The following is a 22,867-nucleotide window of genomic DNA, read 5'->3' as shown; positions in this document are numbered from 1 at the left end:
AACCCAACCCCTCCCCTCCTGGGGGGTGGGAAAAGGGCTGGAGTGGTAGTACAGTGCGTTGGACACTTGCCTTACATTGGCTGACTTAAGTTGATCCCCAGTATCTTATATTGTTTCCCTAGTCCCACCAGAAGTGATCCCTGAGCACAAAGCCAGGAGTAAGCCTGAGCACTGCTGGGTGTGTTCCCCTAAAAAAAAAAACCAAACAAAAAACAATGTATCTATAAATGTCACTGTCACTGTCATCCCGTTGCTCATCAATTTGTTTGAGTGGGCACCAGTAACGTCTCTCATTGTGAGACTTATTGTTACTGTTTTTGGCATATCGAATATGCCACGGGTAGCTTGCCAGGCTCTGCTGTGGGGTATCTATAAATCGTAGTCACACAAGTCTGGGAACAATCTCAGTGGTCACCTGTAGCACTGTCATTCCGTTGCTCATCAATTTGCTCAAGCAGGCACTAGTAACGGCTCATTGTGAGACTTGTTAACTGATTTTGGCATATTGAATACGCCACAGATAGCTTGCCAGTCTCTGCCATGCAGGTAGGATACTCTCAGTAGCTTGCCGGGCTCTCCAAGAGGGACGGAGGAATCAAACCTGTGTCACCTGTATTAGGGGAAAATGATGGAGTTAGAAAAATGAGAGCCTAGGGCTCTCATTTATTGCCACTGGGCACAGAGATGTCTTAGGCATGGGAAGCACAAGCGGGACGGAAGTCATGGTGCGTCGGAGAGGCCACTTGCCTTGCATGCATGATCTCTGGCATCCCCTGTGGTCCTTCCTGGAGTCTGCCAGAAGTGAGCCCTGAGCTCAGGGCCAGGAGTAAGTCTTCAGCATCGATGGGTGTACACCCAAAACAGGAATAAAAGAAGAAAAGAACAGGGGGCCAGTACAGTGGGTGTGGTACTTGCCTTGCAAATGGCACAGCTGGGTGCCATGTCCTGCACCCCATAGAGTCCCTTGGCACTGCCAGGAGTCATTTCTGAGTGCCGAGTAGAAGTGATCCCGAGCATAGGCCAGACGTGGTGCCAAAAGCAAAGCAAAGTTCATGTGCTTTACATCCCCACCCTGATAAAACTTTTTTTTGGGGGGGAAGGGGGATTGGGACACACCCATGGTGCTAAGGGCTAACTCCTGGCTCTGTGCTCTGCAATCACTCCTGAAGGTGCTCAGGGAACCATATAGGGTGCTGGGGATGAAACCTGGCAAAAAAACACCTTAACCTGCCATATTATCACTCCAGTCCTACCTTGATAAAACTTTTGAGCACACCAGGTGGGATTTGTTTTGACAGCAAAACAGAAAATAAGACACTTCTTTAGAGATAACTAGGATGTGATCTCCAACACGAGAAACAAAGATGAGAGACTTTTAAATTTTTAATTTTTAAAAAATGTTTATTAGTGAATCACTGTGGGGTACAGTTACAAACTAAGATGAGAGACTTTTCTACCTAACGTACCCCACGCACCCATCAGCTTCCCTGCTTTTCTATTCCATCTCCTTCCATTCCTTTTCCTTCTCTTCCTTTCCTCAAATAAAGTTTCTACTGACTTTAGGCACAAGGAAAAACTAAACAAATCACTAAATAAAATAAAAAAGCAAAGAGCAGAAATATTTTCATGGAATGTGAAAAATGTTCGGGACTTGCTGGTCTGTATCTAGGATATTTCTGGAAGGTCACACAGGGAATTGAGAGCTGGGCTTATCCCTGGGAGGAAAATGGGGAAAAAAACCAAGGGACCATATTCACGGCAGTCAATTTTATCCTCTCACCTTTAGCACCATGTTCCTGGTTCCTGGTTTACTTAGGTTCTTAATTTTCAATTTTTTAAAATATTTTATTTATTTATTTATTTATTTATTTATTTATTTATTTGCTTTTTGGGTCACACCCGGCGATGCACAGGGGTTACTCCTGGCTCTGCACTCAGGAATTACTCCTGACTGTGCTCAGGGGACCATATGGGATGCTGGGATTCGAACCCGGGTCGGCCGCGTGCAAGGCAAACGCCCTACCCGCTGTACTATCACTCCAGCCCCTTTAAAAATATTTTAAAATGAATTTTTATTAAAAGCACCATGAGTTGCAAAGTTGTTCATTATACAGTTGTTTTAAGCATGTCGTGTTCCAACGCCACCGGTGTGAGCTTCCCTACACCAACATCCCAAATTCCCTTCCCAATCCCAATCTGCCCCCTTAGGCATAAAGCAAATATACTCTATAATGCTTATTCCAAGAAAATTCTATTAATTAGTTTTTGTTTTTTGTGCCACACTTGCTGATGCTCAGGGCTTAGTCCTGGCTCTGTACTCCAGGGTTATTCCTGGCAGGCCTGGGGACTGTTTGTGGTGCCAGAGATTGAACCCAGGTTGGCCTCATGCAAGGAAAGTGCCCTACTTGCTGTACTACTACTCCAGCCCCTTAAGTTTTTTTCTACAGTTTTGACTGGGGAGGAGGGTGGAAAATAGAGCTAATTAGTAAAGCATTTCTTTTGCTTATGTAAGGCGTTGGATTGGACCCTTAGCAACAAACAACAATTTTAGTGGGGCCAGGGAGATGCTCAAAGGACTGGGCATATGCTTTGTGAGGGAGAACCCTGTTTGGTCCTCAGTACCACATGGTTTCCTGAGCACCAAAAAGCATTCCCCACTTTCCACCGAAAAAAAAAAAAGGGTCTGGAGAGAGAGTGCCTTGCACGTGCTGACCTCAGTTTGATTCCTGGCACCCTTATAAGGTCCCCTGATCCCCACTAGGAGAGATCCTTGAGCACAGAGCCAGGAGTAAGCCCTGAGCACTATTGGGCGTGGCCCCCAAACCAAGGAAACAAACTCTAAATAAAGCAGTGAAGTCTTAAAAAAAATGATGCTGGGTCCAGAGAGAGTGTAGTGGGTAGGGTGTTTGCCTTGCAAGCGGCCGACCTGGGTTCCAGCTCTGGCATCCTATATGGTCCCTCGAGCACCGCCAGGGGTGACTCCTGAGTGTAGAGCCAGAAGTAATCCCTGATCATCGCCAGGTGTGACCCCAAAACAAACATAAAAGATAGTAGGGTCCAGGAAACTGCTCAAAGGGCTGGGGCACATGCTCTGCATGCGGGGTGCCCAGGTTTGATCCCCAGCACCGCAGGGTCTCTTTTTTTAAAATTTAAATTTCTTTTTTTCTTTTTTAATGAATCACTGTGGGGTTCCGTTACAGACTTACAAACTTTCATGCTTATGTTTCAGTCATACAATGATCGAATACCCATCCCTCCACCAGTGCCCATTCTCCACCACCAATGATCCCAGTATCCCCCCACCCCACCCTGCCTCTGTGGCAGGGCATTCCCTTTTTACTGCAATGTCTCTTGAGCACACCAGGTGGGATCCTGAGCACCATATTGGGAGATCTCCAGCACTGCTGGGTGTGATCTCAAACCAACCAAATAGTGATACTGGGGGCCAGGAGAGGGTTCATTGATGGCTAAAGTCCCTGCTTGCAAGCAGGATGCCAAGTGTTTAATCCCTGGCCACATGTGCCAAACATGACCCCGAGGTTCTGCCATCTGCCATCCCTGGCACTGCCAATGATGTTCAGCTGCACTGTGGCCAGCTGTGTGAGCACTGCAACCTGAGGCACAGTTCCTGGGGTCTATCTTTGCTATCTCCACACTTCATTCTCTCCACAGCAGTTGTCATCATGCTGTCAAATGGCTTACTTCTCTTGAAGGGTGTCCACTCCTTTATCTAGAACCCCTCAGAAGGAAGAGGATTTTAATCTTCCCTTCCATATTTTTTTTTGGGGGAGGGGGCTATACCCAGTGATGCTCAGAGATTCAGAGGCTACTCCTGGCTCTGCACTCAGGAACTATTCCTGGCTGTGCTTAGGGGTCAGCTGAGAAGGGGGATCTGAGGGAAAGGCTTTGGGGATGCAGCTCCCAGCAGAATATTTGCCTTGTAAATGTGAGGCCCTGGGTTCTACTTCCGATACTAGCAAAAAAAAAAAAACAAAAAACCAGCAGGAAAAAAACAAACCCAAATCCAAAGAGTGAGCAGTGTAGAAAGTAAATCACTTATCAAATATGATCTAAAGATATGCCTTCCATTGTATGTTTTTGGTTTAGGGACCACACCCAGCTGTGTTCCAGGCTTGCTTCCAGAAGTGGGTCACGGCAGAGAGTGCATTCCCAAACCTATTGGTGACTCCCGCTTTTGGGGAGGAGGGCCACACACACCTGGTGGTGCTCAGGGATTACTAGGGATTACTTGTGGTGAGGCCTGGGAATTCATCCCGGTTTGCTGCGTGCAAGGCAAGCGCCTGACCTCCTGTCCTATCTTGGTTTCGCTTGTCCCCACCTTTTTTTAAACCACACCCTGTGTTCTGGGCTTGCTCCTGGCCCAGCACTCAGAAATCACTCCTGGTGGTGCTTGGAGGACCATATAGGGTGCTGGGGCAAACTATCCGTCCAGTCCCTCAGCCCCCATCTTTTTTTGTTTGTTTGTTTTTGTTTTTTTGCTTTTTGGGTCACACCCAGCGATGCTCAGGGGTCACTCCTGGCTCTACACTCAGGAATTACCCCTGGCCGTGCTCAGGGGACCATATGGGATGCTGGGAATCGAACCCGGGTCGGCCTCGTGCAAGGCAAACGCCCTACCCGCTGTGCTATCACTCCAGGCTCAGCCCCCATGTTAAGGGTGCGACTTGCTCTTTGCGAGCTTCTCGAGCTGGGAGCTTTTCGCCTGCTTGTGCCGCTCTGGATGTCATTAGTACTTATTTGTGAAAGGCGACCTTGCCTTTGCCCCCGCATCTTCTAGCACTTCTCCAGACAACCCCGAGACAGGTGGTACTCCCCCCCCCTCCACCTCCGCTGCTCAAGGGATGAGAAAACAGGTGCAGTCAGACGGGCCAAACCAGTCCTCCACCCAGACCCATGCAAGTAAGAGACAGTCCTGAGCTGAGAGCACAGAGCAGAGAGCAGAGAGCTGAAAGCAGGCAGCCCCGACGCAGCCGTCTCCAGGCAGAGAGGTCCTATAGCTTTGGTGGCACATGGAGCCTGCCCTGCCACTTACAAGCTGCAGCATCCTGCACTTCTGTCACTTGGGTCCTCTGTGCCCTCTGCTCAGCGTGCACTTTAACGTTTACCCCAACCGACGTTTGTCTGCCCTACTGAAGAGGAATGATCCCCAAACAAGGGCGCGACTTTCCATAAGGGGAAGCACGGAGACAGTGGCCGGGGTCTGGGTGCTTGGGGCAGAGGGACGCGGGGCCCCAAGACAGCAACTCTTCAAGCTTCCCATTCCTGTCTCGGGTTCTTTCGTTCATTCACTGTCCACACCCCTGCCTAGCCCGCCGCACCCCCTCTCCATTTTTTTCCACCCCAGGCTGAAAAGAGGTCGTGGTCCCTTTAAGGCCCGCCCCTCCCTCCCCCAAAACTTCCCAGACTCTGCTCTTTCCCATCCCGGACGGCCGGCCAGGCTCGCCGCCGAGCTGGTAGGGGCCGGGGGCGCGGGGTCGGGGCCGGGGGTGCAGGGCGGGACAGGGGGCAAGCGCCGCCCGCGGGCCTCGGCCGCCGCTCGCGCCAAGGGGGCGGGGGAGGGGCGGCGGCCGGCGGCGCGGGGGCCGCGGAGGACGCGGCGCCGGGTCGCCCGTCGCGGACGCGCGCGGCCGGGCCGGCGGCCGGGAACGCGTCGCGTCGGGGACGGTTCGGCGCCGCGTCCCGTCGGCGCGCGCCGGCGCGAGGGGCGCCCGGGCCGGGCGCGGGGGCGGGGCGGGGAGGGGCCCCCGGCCCGCCCCTCCCCCCACCGCATTCCTCTGACGTCGGCACCTCGCGACCCCGCCCTGGCCAGGGTCACGTGGTATGGCCGCGCCGCCCCCACTCTGCGCTCTGGTTGCTGCTTCTGCTCTCTGGCGCGGTGGCGGGGGGACGGGGTGGGGTGGGGTGGGGTGGGGTGGGGGCGGGGAAGGCTAAGCGAGATCGCTGCCAGTTCACCCCAACTTTTACTTCCCCGGACCCCGCCGAGTCCTGCCCCGTTTTGCTGACAGTGACTCCCTCTCCAAACTTCGCTTTCGTGGGGACCTCTGTGTCGGTTTTTACGCGGTGGAAGGGTGCCGGAGCAACTTTACGGGCCTCCCCCGCTTTTCCCACGACTCTAGCCTGACTTCCTAAGCGTCCTGCTGCGGGTTAGCCGACTTGGCGCCCTTTGGGAGGGATACTAGGTCAGCCCCAAGCACACCCCCGAAACGGCTATTGGGTGCCGGGGACAATAATAGGGCCGACGAGGACCAGGGGGGTTCTCTGCTGGGTGCGTCATCCCTTCACCCCTCTTCCCCGCTTCCCCTTTCCCCCTCCCTAAACCCGCCGGCCCTTGACTGACTCCCTCGTGGTGTGCACTTGGCAGAGCCCCGTGCAGGGTCTTCCTGGGCAGGCCAACCTAGCTAAGACGGGCTGGAGCCACCACTCCTTCGCCCACCAGCATTTCCGTGCTAAATATAGAAACACCCAGCGTGGTCAGGGCGACGCGTCAAAACAGTTGGCATGAATGACCAAGGGAGGGGGAGGGTAAACTGGGCTCATAGGAACGAGTAAATTTTTTAAAAATTGAACTGAGACTACCGCACCAGAGGACTACTGCCGAACTCAGGTTGCAGGGGTAAATGGAGAACGTGTTTTTAGGTGAAAGGTCCTGCATATGCACAGATCCAGGGGTCCGGGAAAGATCCTTTCCTTTTTGGAGTGGGTATGGGCACACTCAGCTGTGCTTAGGGCTTATTGCTGGCTTTGCACTCAGGATCGCTCCTGGAGGGCTGGGGGGAAGAATATGGGGTGCCAGGGATTGAACACGTGTTGGCCGCGAGCACGATGAAGAGTTATAGTGGAAGTGATGAAATGGAACCAGCAAAGGCACACGAAGTGAAAGCAAAAGGAGAGGAAAGGGAAAGTGTGTTAAAGTCCTCCACCTTGTGAAGGTAAAGACTAACAGTAATGGACCCAGAGCTCACTAGTAATTGATACTGCGCGGATATGTCTCTGGCGCTGAGCAGTTAACTTAAATAGCTACTCTAGGCCTCTTCTTTCGAGGGTCGTCCCCCCTCATCCAACGTTCACTGAAAACAAATTCGCGCATGCGTTTTCTCCTCCCATGGCTCGTCGACTACGTCTAAGAGCGTCTAGCCGCTTGGGGTGGGCTCACTATTTTCACCCAATCAGCAACCTTCAACAGTTTACCATCTGGGATGCGAGTCTTTCCACTCTCCATTGACTAATAGGGTGGGGACGCGGAAGACGGGCACGTCCAGTTAGCTAATGGAGAGAGGCAAGGGGGAGGTGCTTTTTCCATCTTCTTGCAGAGTGGCGCGGGAAGATAGTAGTTTTCATTGGCTGTCTAAAGGCTTTGCTTTGAGGGATTACCGGTGAAGCCAATGAAAAGTAGGAAGGAGGCGGGGCTTTCTGGAGATTCTCTGTCGTCGCTCCTATCAGGTGTTTGTAGGGAGGCCAGGCAACGCCAGAAATTCCACCTATCAGCTTGCAGTTTATTTTAAGGCGGCGGGGTCAGCTGAACGACTGGCAGAAGTCGCTCACCTATAAGAAGTGTCCTAGACAAATAAGGGCGGGCTTTTCTGCAGAATGGCGTAGGTTGCATCCAATGGGTGTGTAAGGCGTGCAGAGGCCTCCCCTCCCCCCGCGGCGGGACCAGTGGCTCCCCCTATCGGGTGGGGGCGGTGGGTGACGGGCGTGTCCCTCCCCCAATGAGAGGCGGGGGGAGGCGGGTTCTGCGCCGCCATGTCGCGGAGGCTGCTGCCCCGGGCGGAGAAGCGGCGTCGGCGGCTGGAGCAGAGGCAGCAGCCGGACGAGCAGCGGAGGCGGTCGGGAGCGATGGTGAAGATGGCGGCGGCGGGCGGCGGAGGCGGCGGTGGCCGCTACTACGGCGGCGGCAGTGAGGGCGGCCGAGCCCCTAAGCGGCTCAAGACTGACAACGCCGGCGACCAGCACGGAGGCGGTGGCGGCGGCGGCGGAGGAGCCGGGGCGGCGGGCGGCGGAGGCGGGGTGAGGCCAAGGGCCGTAGGCTCTGGGAAAGGTCACGAAGTCAGGGAAAATTTCTCACTTTCGGGGTATTTTTTTTTTTTTTTGAGGTGGGGGGAGAGGGGGGTCGGAGGCTCTGCGCACGCGCTCGAGCCCTCGCGCCGTTGATGGCGTGGGGGAGGGGCAAGGCGTTGGGCAAACGGCGGGGTTTGCGCGAGGACAAGCATCTGCGCGTGCGCGCTGCCCCGGACGGGCTGTGGGGGGCGGAGGAAGCCCGCGGCGCCACCGGCGCATTGCGCAGGCGCCGCGGACTGGCCTGTGGGGGGCCGGGCACGAGGCCCGGCCGTTTTTTTTTTTTCCCCTTCCTTCAGTTTCCTCTCAGCTCCCTCGCGCAGGCGCACTCCTCCGCCCGGGCCTCGTGGGCGGCTGGTGTGGGGGCGGGGGGTTGGAGCGGGAAGAAGGCCGGCTGAGGCGGGCGGGATTCTGTCGTATTCCCCCGGAATCTCGACACGGTCCACGTTCTCGAGCGCGAAGTTGCTTGCTGCCAACACATCTCGGCTCCATTTTTGTGGGCATTGGGACCCGGAGCGGAGGCATCCTGCGTGTTTGGGGGTGGGGGGGGCGTGCTAGGTGTTTGGGAGCTGGGCCAACTGTTGGCGCCCTTGCACATTGGCGGCGTGCCTGGGCGGTGGGTTTGGCCGGCCCGGGTGCCCCCGAGGGGAGGGCGCGTGGCAGGAGTCCGGCCTCTTCAGTCTCCGGCATAGCGCCTGGCGACCCGCTCATCGTTTCCTCACCTTGAGCCGTTTGCAGTGTGGGGGGCAGGGTTCGTGCCCCTCTGTGGCTGTTGTAGGCGAGCACTGCTCTCTGCCAGGCCTCGTGGCACAGACGTTAAAGGTATTCATTAGGTGCCCACGACTCCGTGGGCGAGAGGGATTCCCGGTTTAGAGATGCAGTTACTCACTGAGCGGGCGAGAGGGGGCAGGGATGTGGACGTTGGACAGCCGGGAGCCCACCCCACGAGAGCGCCCGCTGGAGGTCTTTGGTTTACCCCGCAAGGGGGGGGTCCAGACCTCCCCTGCCCCGGCATGTGGGCTGCTTGGTCGCCCCCACACCGGAGGATGGGCTCAGCCCGGGAGTGGTGGGGAGAGGTAACTGATGGTTTGGGGTTTTAGTGGTTTGTGTTACTGGAATTGCTTATTTTTACTGAGGCGCACCGTCTACAATTTTCCTTGGTCTGTTTTGGGCATTATTTTTTCTGCCTTTTTTTTTTTTTGGACTACACTTGGCGGTGCTGTGGAGGGGGGGGCCCTGTGGGATGCCGGGGAGTTAATCTAGGTCCACCGCACACTGCAGATGCCCTACTCGGTGTACTATCCTCTGACCAGGGCATTAGTTTTTCAAGCCACTGTTCATGGAGGGTGGTTACAGACAGTGGTCTCGCCTGACCTGCTGCTCTGGCGCCTGGGTACGTTCTTTTGGACTGGACCTGAGGATGAGTGGTGGCAGCAGAAACACTTGCAGGGCCCAAGAGATAGTACAGTGAGCAATGCTACACTGGTAAGGCCCTTGTATAGCATCACCGGGTGTGGCCCAAAACCCAAAAACAGACAAACTAATGTAAAATCCAACCAAGTAAGCTAGTAATCCTGCGTTGAGGAGTAAGCACTGCTTTAGGGAGTAAGTGGTGTGGCTGTGGTGGGTGGATGCTCGGGTCAGGTCCTGATTCTGGGTGCGGGGCAGAGACAGTTGCTGCCATCCTGCTATTGGCCGGCTTTTTTCCAAATCCTGAACTCAGTCCTGGGGTGAGAGGGACCCCTGGAAACCTCCAGTTCTGTCCTGCCACTCATTGAAACTCTAGGGTGCTGTGCCGATCTGCCGTACCAGCAGCACAGGCCTTTGGGCTGCAAACTTCCCCAGCAGAGTGTAAAGTCTGTTTTCTTCCTCAGGAGAACTACGATGATCCACACAAAACCCCTGCTTCCCCAGTCGTCCACATCAGGGGCCTGATTGATGGTGTGGTGGAAGCTGACCTGGTGGAGGCCTTGCAGGAATTTGGACCCATCAGGTACAGCTCGCGGCCTAGTTGGGTTATGTGGGAAGGATAACTCTTTGGTGACCTATGTGGAAGCGACTGGGTGCAGGGTCCTGGGGTTTCTCATTCTTGGGATTGACCTTTAATGCTCAGGGTCAGGTGTTGTTGTTGTTTTCTACCATCCTCCGACCAGGGTGTGTGGGACTTTGAAGCCATCTAGCAAATAGTAGCTGGACTCCTCCCACACTGCTGCCTAACCTGAGTGGCCTGCTCCTATAGCACTTCGGTTTTGGGGTGGGTCAGCTGAGAAAAGGGGATGCTGCTTGCCTGCTGTAGCCCTAAGGCAGGGGGTAATGTGATTAGGGAAGCACAGCAGAGTACAGAGCTGCTCCTGCAGAAGTCCCTCCCGACTCCATCCTCCTAAAAGGATCTGTTTTCTCTAACAGCTATGTCGTAGTGATGCCTAAAAAGAGACAAGCTTTGGTGGAGTTTGAAGATGTGTTGGGAGCTTGCAACGCTGTGAACTACGCAGCTGACAACCAAATCTACATTGCTGGCCACCCAGCATTTGTAAACTACTCGACCAGCCAGAAGATCTCTCGCCCTGGGGACTCAGATGATTCCAGGAGTGTCAACAGTGTGCTTCTCTTTACCATCTTGAACCCCATATATTCCATTACTACGGTGCGTGCTGGCTGTTCCTTTTTGAGGCTTCTTGAGGATGCTCTTCCCTTCCTTCCCCTTCCCCAGCCAGGCTAGACTGACCAGCAATTGCTGTGTCTACATATTGCCCACCTTTGCTTTCACAGGATGTTCTGTACACTATCTGTAATCCTTGCGGTCCTGTTCAGAGAATTGTCATTTTCCGGAAGAATGGAGTCCAGGCCATGGTGGAATATCCTTTGCTGTGGGAGACTCTTTTGAGGATGCACAGGGCTTCACTGTGGTGGTGGTCACCAGAGCTTTTAGTGGATTGCCACCATTCGTACTCATAGTTGTGGCACACAAGTTATGGTTGTATGTGTCCTGTCACTATGGTATCTTTTTTTTTTTTCTTCCGTATTTTGGGCCACATGCGATGATGGTCAGGATTTACTCTTGGCTCTGCACTCAGGAATCACTTTTGGCGGTGCTTGGGGATTGAACCAGGACTGGCTGCATGCAAGGCCAGTGCCTTATGCATTGTGAAGCTATTGCTTTAGCTCTACTATGACACTTATGTTTTGGGGGATTTATCCCTTTTTTGTTATATTGGCCCAGCTGGCTTCAGTAGGACTAGGAGTCACGACAGTGGAGAAAGACTTCGAAAGCAGGAGCTCTAAAGCCTTGCTTTGTTCCCCCAGTCCCAGCTGTCCACTCTTCCTGTCTATTTGAACATATGGGGACTGGAAAGAGGACAATAGGTAAGGCAAATCAACTGCTTTTACACATGATTGGCACCCAAATGTGGTCCTTTCATCCCACCAAGAGTAATTCCTAAGTGTGGCAACCCTTCCCCTCAATACCTGTGCTGATGTTCTGTGCCAGGCACCCTCCCAGACCTGCTCTCTGTAAACAGGTGAGTGGGTTGTGAAGGAAAGAACCGTGCTATGAAGTATAGGAGAAAGGATTTATTGGAGTGCTCAATTACTAGGGAGGTCCTGGGGGCCAACTCTGTAGTGCTGGAGTTTACCTGGGCCAGTTGGGTGCAGATGGTACGGGGGGCCTCCAGGTTACATATACATAGTGATGTATGGGACCGTGTGGGACTGGGGATCGGTTACATGCAAGCAAGTGCCATAATCCCTCTCCTGGCTGCAATGAGAAAAGGAAGTTAATGGACACTGGCGGGTAAGGGGTGGAAATAATACATGATGACCAGGCTCTGCTCAGGCCAGTATGGTGGACTGGAACTTGGTGTTAGAGCAAGCAGATGAAGTGGGGATGGAGAGTAGCAGACCTGGAGGGGTGGGCTCACAGGGCACCCCAGTAGTTTAATGGGGAGCAAGTCTTGGATCCACAGGGCAGAACCTGATCTAAGGCCCAGATTCACCAGGGGGCATGGCCCGTGGGAATATGGAGCAGATCCTTGCTCCCTCTGGCTGATGGGATGCAGATCATGCAGTACTTGGTGATGCTTTGGAGTTCCTCCTGAATCTTGGGGATGCCATGGATCCAATTTGAGTTGGCTGCATGTAAGGCAAGCACCCTCCCTGTTGTATTGTCTCTCCAGTTACCTCATGCAGAACTCTGGATAGCTTGCCCTCAGCCTAGCAACCGTGGGTGCAGAGCTACCCTGAAGCCTGTGTGCAGTGCAGCTTCTATGCAGTCCTGTCTGCATCCATCTGGGACTCCTGGAATTGCTCCCGTAGTGAGTTTTTTTCCCTTAATGTTCCTCACATTTGACTCCGTGCAGAGTGCCCAGCGGGCCAAAGCCTCGCTTAATGGGGCTGACATCTACTCGGGCTGTTGTACTCTGAAGATCGAATATGCGAAGGTAGGTCTGGAAGTGACCACCCTGCCCTTGGTAGCCCTCAGGTGAGATGAAATCTGGCTGACCTTAGATTTTGTCGTCCCTACAGCCCACACGCTTGAATGTGTTCAAGAATGATCAGGATACTTGGGACTACACTAACCCCAACCTCAGTGGACAAGGTAATCCCGATGGTCACTTTGTTCTAAACACACCCGCCTTGCCTTCACTAGTGCACTCCATAGACGCGTCACAGGGTTATGTAATGCCATTGGGCTCCCTGTGGACACCTGGGGGCAGCTCTTGGAGAGACTCCAGGGGGAGATGGTGAAGGAGAGGGCCTCTAGGTTACTGCTGTTTGGGGTCCTTGACCTGGCTGAGGGTGCAGAGTACATGTCAGGCTCGGCTGGGTCCAGAACAGCAGAGCTCCACTGAGACAGGCTGTGGCAGTGGCTTTAGAGGCCAGGCGCAGCCCCTACACGGGTTTGGCTGCACCTTGCTTCACTTGGAGGGGTGTGCTCAGGGTCGCTGCCTCCCTGTGTTCACTGGACCAGGAACGGTTCTCTTCTTTGCCACTCTTGAGTGGGTCTCCTTGTGGAGAGGTAAAGAGGGTTCCGGGGCCCTTGCCAGCGTAGCATCTTTTGAGCAAGTTGACCCAGACTCTGGGTTTGATCCTGTACAGGGGAGATACCTGCGTGGAGCAGGGCGGACAAGCCTCCCTTCGCTGGTAGAGGGCACTGGACATCTCTTCAGGGGCCCCAAGTGGACAGCCCTCTTCTTACCTCGCAAGAATGGGTGCCTTGCATAGGAAGGAGAGGTGGAGGATTTGCTTTGACAAACAGCGGCACCCCGTTGGCAAGACCGTCCAGCTCTGTCTGGGTCTGATCCGTCGGACCAGGCCATGGGCTGTGGGAGGAGACTGGTGTGTGTTGGGGGGGCCAGAGGCTCCCCTATACCCAGACAGGCCTGTCTCACTCGTGTAGCAGGGAGGCAGTAGGTGGGTGGACTAGACTTCCCCTGGACCGTCGCAGTGGGCACTGCGGTCCTGGCCACCCCCTCGAGCTCAGAGGCAAATTGGTGACCAAGTGAATGTACCCGAGCGAGCAATGGCATTACATGACTGCTAACAGAAACATGGCAACCAACCATTTCTTCTCCAAGGAACATAAGTAGAAGATGTGCAGAGCGGCAAGGGCTAGTGGCAGGGGCTGGCTGTGCATTGGTTTTGATGCCTCTCAGCTTGCTCCGCCCCAAGGCTGGGGGGTCCAAAAAAATAATAAAAAAAAACAAAAACAAAAAAAACGAGAGCCTGATGAGGTAACCTGGAGTGAGGGCGGTGCTTCACCACCCCCTCAGGGACCTGACTTCAGCGGCTCTGCCTCTGCACATTGCTCACCAACACACAGGGTAGGACCCACTAGCTCTCCTGGAGAACAGAACAGAACATGCAGCCTCCACCACGTCCCCAGAAACAGCCGCAGACTTGAGCTCACTACATCAAGAACACCACACCGCGCTCCAAGGAACAGCTCCAAGCACAGAGACAGAGGCAGACAGAGACAAAGAGAAAGAGACGCACCATGGCAGCAGACACTGCTTTTTAACTAAACATTAAAGAAAGGCCAAAATCCAAGCAAACTCGAGCCCGAGAATGTACACAGAACTAGGAAACACAGAGAACAGAGCTCTCGCAGCAGCCAGCCAGCGGCGCTCTTTTCGGAGAACGTTTCGTAGACTGAAGTAGAGCCCATGGGCCTCCAAGACAATAGGATCCTCTCCACTCCTCGCCATATGGGTTTTGTTTTTTTAAGTCCTTTTATTTTGGGGGGGCCTTTTTTTTTTCTGTTGTGATATTTTTATTTTTTCTGCAGTCATCGGCTGCCAACATAATCTGCACCAACTGGAGATCAGAAACCAAAAAAACTCAAACCACAACAACAGCAACAACAACAAATCAAAAAAAAAAAAACCAAAACAGACCTAAAACCAGACAGCCAAACAACTCAGAGGTACACAGTTACCTGCTGGTGGGTAACCGGGCGCGCTCCCAAGGCCAAAAGTGCGGGCATAGTGGGGCCACTGGCACACTCCCTCAGCAGGAGACACGCACACGGAGCGCTACACAGCCAGAAGCACCGCACCGCACCCCACCGCACTGCAGCACACAATGTGAGGAGTGACAACACGGAGGGACACTACCCACTCCACACACCTTTATTTTCCACTCTCTGATATCTTCTGAGGACAGAACATCTGTGAGCCTTTTTTGATTTAATGAAAACAATTGACTGTAAACAAAAAACAATTCTTAAAAAAAAATTGTGGCGGATGTGTGCTGTAACTTGTATTTATGACTGTAAAACCATGTGATGCAGGGCCGCAGTGTATGTTTGATGGGACGCCATCTTTCAGAACTGTGCTAACTCACTGTTGAAGCGTCCAATGGTAAGAGAAATACAGATTTGTTTTTTGTGACAAATGGACATTGTACTCTGTACTTCTGCTGTAAGTAGCCTTTTTCATCTTTGTAATGACTGATTGTTGACCACAAAATCCGGGCCGGTAGCAGGGAAGGGCAGCGGTCTGGAGCCCTGGGATTTGGAGTCAGCCGGACCTGGGTTCAAATCTTGGCCCAGCCACTCCCTCGCTTTGCGACCTTGGGCTGCGATGTCTCTTGACCAGTTGACAGTTTACTGCTCAGTTTCCTTACCTGTAAACCGGGTTGAACCTACCTCATAGGGTTGTTGTGAGGACTTGAAGAAGCCGCGTTGTCTGGACTGTAAAGCGCTTAGCAGTGTCTGCACTCAAGCGCTCGCTAACTGCAGTGGGGTTGGGTCTGCGCCATTGTCCGGGTCTGAGAATGTTGATGCTTTGTACATGACTGCTCGTTTGAACTGATTCTCATGTTGCCCTGCTCACCCTTTTCTGCACACAGTGGGGGGTGGTGGAAGGGGGTGGATGCGGTGGGCTTTGGGGGGGCTGTTGGGACTGAGCTTTACTGAGAATAGGCCTAGAGAGTGGGACTGAGAACTCCGAGAGCTTGGACCCGAGGCAAGTGTAATATTTGAGCCAGCTCAACCCTCGGGCCCTTTCTGTGCTGGTGACCTTCCCTTCAGGGGAGACGTGGAGAGCAGCTCTGCCCTTAGATCTCAGCTGCTGCAGGGGTTGTCACTCCTTGAGCCCCGAAGGGCCTGGCTTCCTGCCAGGGCCAGGATAGCTGGGAGCCCAGAGCCTGACTGCTGCCTTCAGAAAGAAAAAGGAAAATAGAAAAATGGTGCCCTTGGTGTAGACTTGGTGTATGGAAGAGGGCTCTGTCCTTGAGGGTGGGCTTCATGCCCTCTGCCCCCTGGGGGTTATACTCTTTAAGAGATCCAGCATGGGGGCGGGGGAAGGCTCAGAGGGGCTGAAGGAGTGAGAGTAGTTTCAGGTCAGGAGGGAGACACCCTCTTTGTAAATTAGGCTCTGACCATTTTTTCTGTCTACAGGTGACCCTGGCAGCAACCCTAACAAACGCCAGAGACAGCCCCCTCTCCTGGGAGATCACCCCGCAGAATATGGTGAGGGCAGGGGGTTCCCCTCCGTGGACTCCCGTGGCTCATGTGCCCCTGCCCGCCGTCCGCCGCGCAAATTCTCACCCGTCCTCCCTCTCTTTCCTTCCCACCCCCCAGGAGGGCCCCACGGTGGGTACCACAGCCATTACCATGATGAGGGCTACGGGCCCCCCCCACCTCACTACGAAGGGCGAAGGATGGGCCCACCCGTGGGGGGTCACCGTCGGGGCCCAAGTCGCTACGGCCCCCAGTATGGGCACCCCCCACCCCCTCCCCCACCACCCGAGTATGGCCCTCACGCCGACAGCCCTGTGCTCATGGTCTATGGCTTGGATCAGTCTAAGATGAACTGTGATCGAGTCTTCAATGTCTTCTGCCTGTATGGCAATGTGGAGAAGGTGAGCTGCTGGCACACGCCATTTCTGGGAGATGGGCCCGCGGTTGGGTTACCTGCTAAGGCGATGACTAGCCCCCAACAGATTGTGGGATGCTACTTGTATGTGGGTTTTGAAGTCTTTTGAAATCCAATGTTAGAAAAAAGAGCAGTTTATCGCTCAAGTCAAATAGTGGTGCTTAACTTGTTTAGTGGTTTTGGGCCGCACTCGGGTGCCTGGGGATTACTCCTGGCTCTTCACTCAGGAGTCTTTCCTGGTGGGTTTGAAGACCAAATGGGATTCTGGGGACTGAGCCCAGGTCTGCTTCGTGCAAGGCAGAAGTGCCTACCTGCTGTACTATACGTTCTGCTTTTGGGGTTTTTGCATATTATAATTTTTAAGTCATTATCGTTATGAGGCTTTTCCTGGAAAAGTTAGAGTGTGACTACACTGGGCCTTTGTGTGTTTTGTGGTAGCTCTGTTGACTGGGGTGGATGCTAACACTGACCAAGAGGTTTCATGCTTTGAAGCTTATCTGGGTCATGCTTTTTGAGTTTGTAGCCCCTCAGCCAGGTCCTTGACTGTGGTGCCACTCCTTGCCGGGAACTATTCTTCCCAGGACCAGGCGTGGGGAACGGGTACTATCTGTGCCGGCTTGTTGATAGGTTCATGAAATCAGTTGACCAGGCCCACATGCTGTGGTATACAAGCAGAGCTCTGTCGAATACTGCCTTCAGGACCTCTGCCAGTACTGTGGGTGCCTCTGACCCACACTGGAAATGTCCACGTTTCAGCCCATCTGGATTGGGGCTGTGCCAACAGGAAGCTGATGAAAGTCAACTTTTTGTGGCCTGTGGGGCATCTTATAGAACAAATCCTGCCCAGGTTTGACTGCCCCCTTGGGTTGAGAGTTTGCCAATGGTCAGATGGGTTGCTCTGTTGTTTGGCCCTGCTGTGGATTAGCAGAGTTGGGTTGGGAAGGGCCCTCCCTAGTCTGGGCCTGGGTCTGACCTTGGCTGGCTACTCTCCTCAAGGTCAAATTCATGAAAAGCAAACCTGGGGCTGCCATGGTGGAGATGGCGGACGGCTATGCGGTAGACCGGGCAATTACCCACCTCAACAACAACTTCATGTTCGGGCAGAAGCTGAACGTCTGGTAGGTGCTGGGAGGCCAGAGAGGGCCCTTCAGGGCAGCACTGGTGGGCTGGCAAGCAGGGATGCAGTCTTACTGAGGCTCCTCTCCCCACCTCCAGTGTCTCCAAGCAGCCTGCCATCATGCCCGGCCAGTCGTACGGGCTGGAAGACGGTTCCTGCAGTTACAAAGACTTCAGCGAGTCAAGAAACAATCGGTTCTCCACTCCAGAGCAGGCGGCCAAGAACCGCATCCAGCACCCAAGCAATGTGCTGCACTTCTTTAATGCCCCCCTGGAGGTGACTGAAGACAACTTCTTTGAGGTGGGTGCCTCAGATTGTTCCTTGCCTCTGAGGCCGTGAGTGCATTGTTATTTTAATTGGGTGGTGGTGAGGGGCTTACCCACATGTGCTCAGGGGCTGTTTCTGGCACCCCTCAGGAGCTGCAGCGCAGGGATCCAACCTCTGAGCCAAGGCTCTTGCTTTCAGTCTTGCAGCAAATTACTGAGCCACTGCTCTGCCAGGCCCTGGGTTGGGTGCTGGGGACAAGCAAGTCAGGGTGAGACCAACATGAAGGCTGGTCTCAGTCAGAGCTGGGTTGGGAAGGGCCTCCCTAGTCCTGGCCTAGGCAGAGTAGGCCGTGTTCCCACTGCTGTGAGGGACACTGGGGTAGCGGCTTGGGTGCTGGAAGACCTGCCTCAGATGGCAAGTGAAGGGTGACCCAGTCCCAGCATCCTTGTGCCCAGGCTTGCCTAGCACTCTGGTTTATTTTTATTTTTTTTATTTCTTAATTTTTTTTTATTTTTAAATGAATCACCATTAGATACAGTTACAGACTTACAAACTTTTGTGCGTATGTTTCAGTCATACAATGATCGAGTACCCATCCCTCCATCAGTGCCCATTCTCCACCACCAAGTATGATCCAGTATCCCTCCCACCACCCCCAACCCACCCCGCCTCTGTGGCAGGGCATTCCCTTTTGCTCGCTCTCTCCTTTTGTTAGCACCCTGGCTTAAAGTGTGGTCAGGAAGATCCTCTCAGGGAGGGGGATACTGGCCTCCAACTGACATTTTGCCCTAGACTCAGTTGCTATTCAGTTCAGCACTCCCCAGTTCCATCCTGCACCCAGGTGGGTAAGGGCAGGGAATTTAAAGGTCTTTCACGGGCCCTGGCAGCCTAATAGGTAAGAGCAGTGAGTCCCAACTTCTGGGTATGGGCAGAGACCTACAGTTGTCAGTGCACAGAAACTGTCTCCAAAAGCCTGGAGACCTTAGACCAATAGGGAAGTGCTGTATGGAGACACTTGTTGCCACTCCCGATTGGGGGGGGGGGGCGGGTGTTTCTTTTTGTAATTTTTAAAATTTTTCAGGCTACTCATAGCTCGATGATCAGGGATCACTCCTGGGTCTGTGTTCAGGGATCTCCCGGTGGGAGGGGAAGCATATGGTGTGCTGAGGATCAGACACAGGTCGGCCATGTGCAAGGCAAACCTGCCCGCTGTGCTGTCCTCCAGCCCCATCTCCCCCGCCTGTGAGTTTTGTTTTGGGGTATCTGGTTCTGTTCAGGAGTCACTCCCAGTGGGACTCAGCAGCCTGTGCAGTGCTGGGGCTGGGACCTAGGTTAGCTGTGTGTGTAAGGCAGGCACCTTCCCACTGTCTTGTCTCGATTCCTAATACGTATTTTGTCTGTGGCAGATCTGCGATGAGCTAGGAGTGAAGCGGCCGTCGTCTGTGAAAGTATTCTCCGGCAAAAGTAAGTCACCTGCCCTGCACCTGCCCTGCTCTTGGTAACCAGGACTTTCTTGCCCTGTCACGCTAACCTTTGCTTTTCTCTGTTAGGTGAACGCAGCTCCTCAGGGCTGCTGGAATGGGAATCCAAGAGTGACGCCCTGGAGACTCTGGGCTTCCTCAACCATTACCAGATGAAAAACCCAAGTGAGTAGCTGTGTGTCCTGCTCGCAGCCCTTGAGGCCTAATGTGTTGACTGGCTTGTGGCCAGGACTGAAGCCTTCCTGCCATCAGATAGGGCCCTAGCGATTGCTTCATTGTTTCTGACACAGGCAGTTGGGACCTGGTCGTCAGGAGAGCCGCCTGATGGCCTCCTGGGAGGACCAGCCTGGCTGCTGACTGCCAACTCTTGTGCCTGCCGGGACGAGCACAGGCTGGTCGTCCTGGGAGCTGACTGCGTCAGAACCTACCAGTTGATGCCCAGTAGGGGCCATCACTCAGTCTGGTCGGGAAAGGGATAGTATTACTCAGTAGGTGAAAGCTGCTCCCTGTGTCCCTGGGTGCTGACAGGGTTCTCGGGTGGGAGGAAGAGAAGGTGGAAGGCCATGATGGCTGAGATTCCTGTAATGAAACTGCAAAAAGATTTGTCTGGAACTAGGGGAGCTGGTTTGGGGAGAACCTCCAGAAAGGGGGCCTAACAGAACTTCTCTCCTTGTTGCAGATGGCCCGTACCCATACACCCTGAAGCTGTGTTTCTCCACCGCTCAGCACGCATCCTAATTGGGTGCCAGGAAGAATCCCCGTCTGAGCAGGAAAACTTTGCTTTTCCTTTATGCTGTTGGTTTTTTTTTTCTTTTTTTTTTTGCAAAAGTTCCTGTATTCCTTTTTTTTTTTTAATGCTAGGTTAGTAAAGGCTTTTAACCATAATGGAAATGCTGAAAGTCTGGAGGGGGAGGGGAAGGGGAACTGTTATCTCCCAAGATTAACCTTCACGTTTTGGAAATTACTGTACATGTGATTTTTTTTTTTCCTGTTCATACATTTGTGCTGCCCATGTACTCTTGGCACATTTCAATAAAATTGTTTGAAAATAAACTTGCACTTTCTGGGATCCCAGGACGTGTGTGTTCCCTCCCTTTTTTCCAAAGAGCGTAGGTGGGCTGCCTGGCCTAGACAACCCTTCTGGACCTCTGGGGACTAGACAGGCCATAGGAGACAGGAGTCTGCAGGAGCCCCTTGAGATACGGTGCCAGGCTGCTGGGGCCCTCCCAGGCAAGCTCAGGCAACTCGGAGCGGCACATAAACAGGTATTGGAAAAGTTAGGTTTTTAAAATTCCTTAGGCAATAATATTGATGCCGGTGGGGTTTGAGTGACTTAGGTGAAGTTGGTAGGAGAGGCCAAACATGCCTTTTCTTTATCCCCTGCCTCCTGGGAATAGCTGGGGAAACTGTGAGCCTTCGTTCTTGCAGGAAAAGATGCTTTTCCAGGGTTTTCCCAACCTCCATGTGGGGCTTTCTACCTAGGTAGTCCATTGCTAGGAGTATGATGATCTTTCTGACCTTTGTTCCTGCTGGGGCTTCTCCAAGTGGGGTCAAGCCTTCTCTGGGTCTGTGCTAGTGCAGATAAAGGTCTTACCCGGCCTTAGTTCTTGTGTTCACAAGGTTGTTTTTAGTGCCTTAGCGCTATTGGTTTTATTACTAAGAATTCATTTAGTCGGGGTGCCCTTCCTATTTACCTGCCTGTCTGCTTAAGTATTGTCCCCCAGGCACAAGGAATAACCCCTGAGCACCAGAACCAGGAGTGAACCCTGAGCTTCTGATGTGACACCCTCAAAACAAACCTAAATCAACCTAGTGTTCTCACGTACCTGGTATACAGAGACGCCAAAGGAGAATAGATCATGAAGACCAACATTTTTGGGGACGGCACACCTGGTGTTACTTGGTGGATACACCTCGTGGTCCTTGTTGGGAATATACGGGAAGCTGGGGATCTGGCCCGGGTCTTGCAAGGCAAATGCTCTTTCTGCTCTGGCCTTTTGACCAAACTCTTGGCCTGAGTTACAAAGCAGGTCCCAAGGGAGCAGTGGAGTAGAGAGAGAGGTGGAGGGAAAGGCGAATTAAAAGCAAAGGACACAGTGGTGGCAGGCTCTCGGGCACTCTGCTGGGTGCAGTAATTACAGCAAAGCTGTAGTAGCACTATTAAAATCACGCTATGATCCCCTTCCCTGGGCTTCAAGGATAAACTTCATTACAGAACTAGGGGGTTGGAGAGATAGCACAGCAGTTGGACGTTCGCCTTTCACGCGGCCGACCCACGTTTGATTCCTCTGCCCCTCTCGGAGAGCCCGGCAATCTACCCATGCGTATTGGATATGCCAAAAACAGTAACAATAAGTCTCTCAATGAGAGACATTACTGGTGCCTGCTCGAACAAATCGATGAGCAACGGGATGATCGTGAGCTAAGCTACAATCTGTTGTTTTTTTAATTATATTTGGTTCTAACTGGCTTATTCCTAGTGGGCTTTGGGGGGCTCCGTGGAGTGCTGGGGATTAAACCTAGGTTGGCTGTGTGTAGTGCAAGTATCCTACCCACTAGACAACGTCTTCCACCTTTAAGAAAACTCAGATTATTAGCCTGTGTGTCATGGACTGCTTAGAATACTTTTTTTTTTTTTTTTTTTTTTTGCTTTTTGGGTCATACCCAGCGATGCACAGGGGTTACTCCTGACTCTGCACTCAGGAATTACTCCTGGCGGTACTTGGGCGACCATATGGGATGCTGGGGATCAAACCCCAGGTCGGCTGTGTGCAAGGCAAACACCCTACCCGCTGTACTATTGCTCCGGCCCGTCTAAAGTTTTTATATAAGTAACCAAGGTCCTTGATAATCTGGCGAAGCTTTAGCAGTGGGATTGCTGGGTCAGAAGGTTATACCACAATGAATGGCAATGGCACAATGAATACCTCCATATGCATGTGGGAAGGAGCAAGCCCAAAAGCACTTAGCCTGGTCCAGCTTGGTCTGAACAGGATGTGGGATGGGAGGATACACTAGGCTGAACTACCGGCCTCCTTCCTGGAGTGGCAAATGCCAAGGAGGAGCACATGGTGTCAGCAGTTAATGGGTTTCTTTTAAACCAATGGTCTAAACAGCCTGCTTCCTCATTTTGCCTATCACCTGATACATTGAGGGTAATCTCCACGCAGTCCTTGAGGGCAATCTCCACGCAGATTGACCCCTAGGGGCTCCACATGCAGCGTGCCTTCTAGGCTTTTGAGCCAACTTCCTGGCCCTGGCATTTGTACTTAGTGGGTTGTGTCTTGTTTGGGTGCTTAACAGGAGACTCCTGGCTTCTGGGTGTGATCCCTGTAACCTAAGTCTCCAGCATAAAAAGCATGTCCTCCAGCAGGTTGTCCTCTCTGGCCTAGAACTGGTTTTTCAATATCCTGTTGGTTCTGATCTCCCAGAGGCAACCTATGCGTATACTGAATTCTGTATATTACAGCTATCTCTAACCATCTTTATGTCAGCCAGTTATTTTTGTCTTCTCATCTTTGCCAGATAGTTTCAAAATTTTCCACCTTGGA

General features: G+C 53.1%; 1 protein-coding gene across 3 annotated transcripts; it reads left to right on the top strand.

The window, feature by feature from the left end:
* Positions 1 to 5,436: 5,436 nt before the first annotated feature.
* Positions 5,437 to 20,385, top strand: HNRNPL (heterogeneous nuclear ribonucleoprotein L). 3 transcript variants are annotated; one of them, XM_055145446.1, is made up of 13 exons: positions 7,633 to 8,028; positions 9,951 to 10,069; positions 10,483 to 10,720; positions 10,846 to 10,933; positions 12,418 to 12,512; positions 12,598 to 12,670; positions 15,974 to 16,045; positions 16,157 to 16,437; positions 17,448 to 17,569; positions 17,667 to 17,868; positions 19,242 to 19,299; positions 19,386 to 19,481; positions 19,996 to 20,385. In XM_055145446.1, exons 1-13 carry the CDS (start codon positions 7,765 to 7,767, stop codon positions 20,052 to 20,054), a joined length of 1,767 nt encoding a protein of 588 aa, XP_055001421.1. In that variant the 5' UTR covers positions 7,633 to 7,764; the 3' UTR covers positions 20,055 to 20,385. The 3 variants fall into 3 exon arrangements, with proteins under 3 accessions (XP_055001422.1, XP_055001420.1, XP_055001421.1); XM_055145447.1 differs by lacking the exon at positions 7,633 to 8,028 and adding an exon at positions 5,437 to 5,474 and having other exon boundaries at positions 15,974 to 16,437; XM_055145445.1 differs by having other exon boundaries at positions 7,562 to 8,028; positions 15,974 to 16,437.
* The last annotated feature ends 2,482 nt before the right edge of the window (positions 20,386 to 22,867 follow it).

Source organism: Sorex araneus, chromosome 8, assembly GCF_027595985.1.
Source record: "Sorex araneus isolate mSorAra2 chromosome 8, mSorAra2.pri, whole genome shotgun sequence".
In the NCBI taxonomy this organism is placed as follows: Eukaryota; Metazoa; Chordata; class Mammalia; order Eulipotyphla; family Soricidae; genus Sorex; species Sorex araneus.
This window is presented reverse-complemented; position numbering and strand designations above follow the sequence as displayed.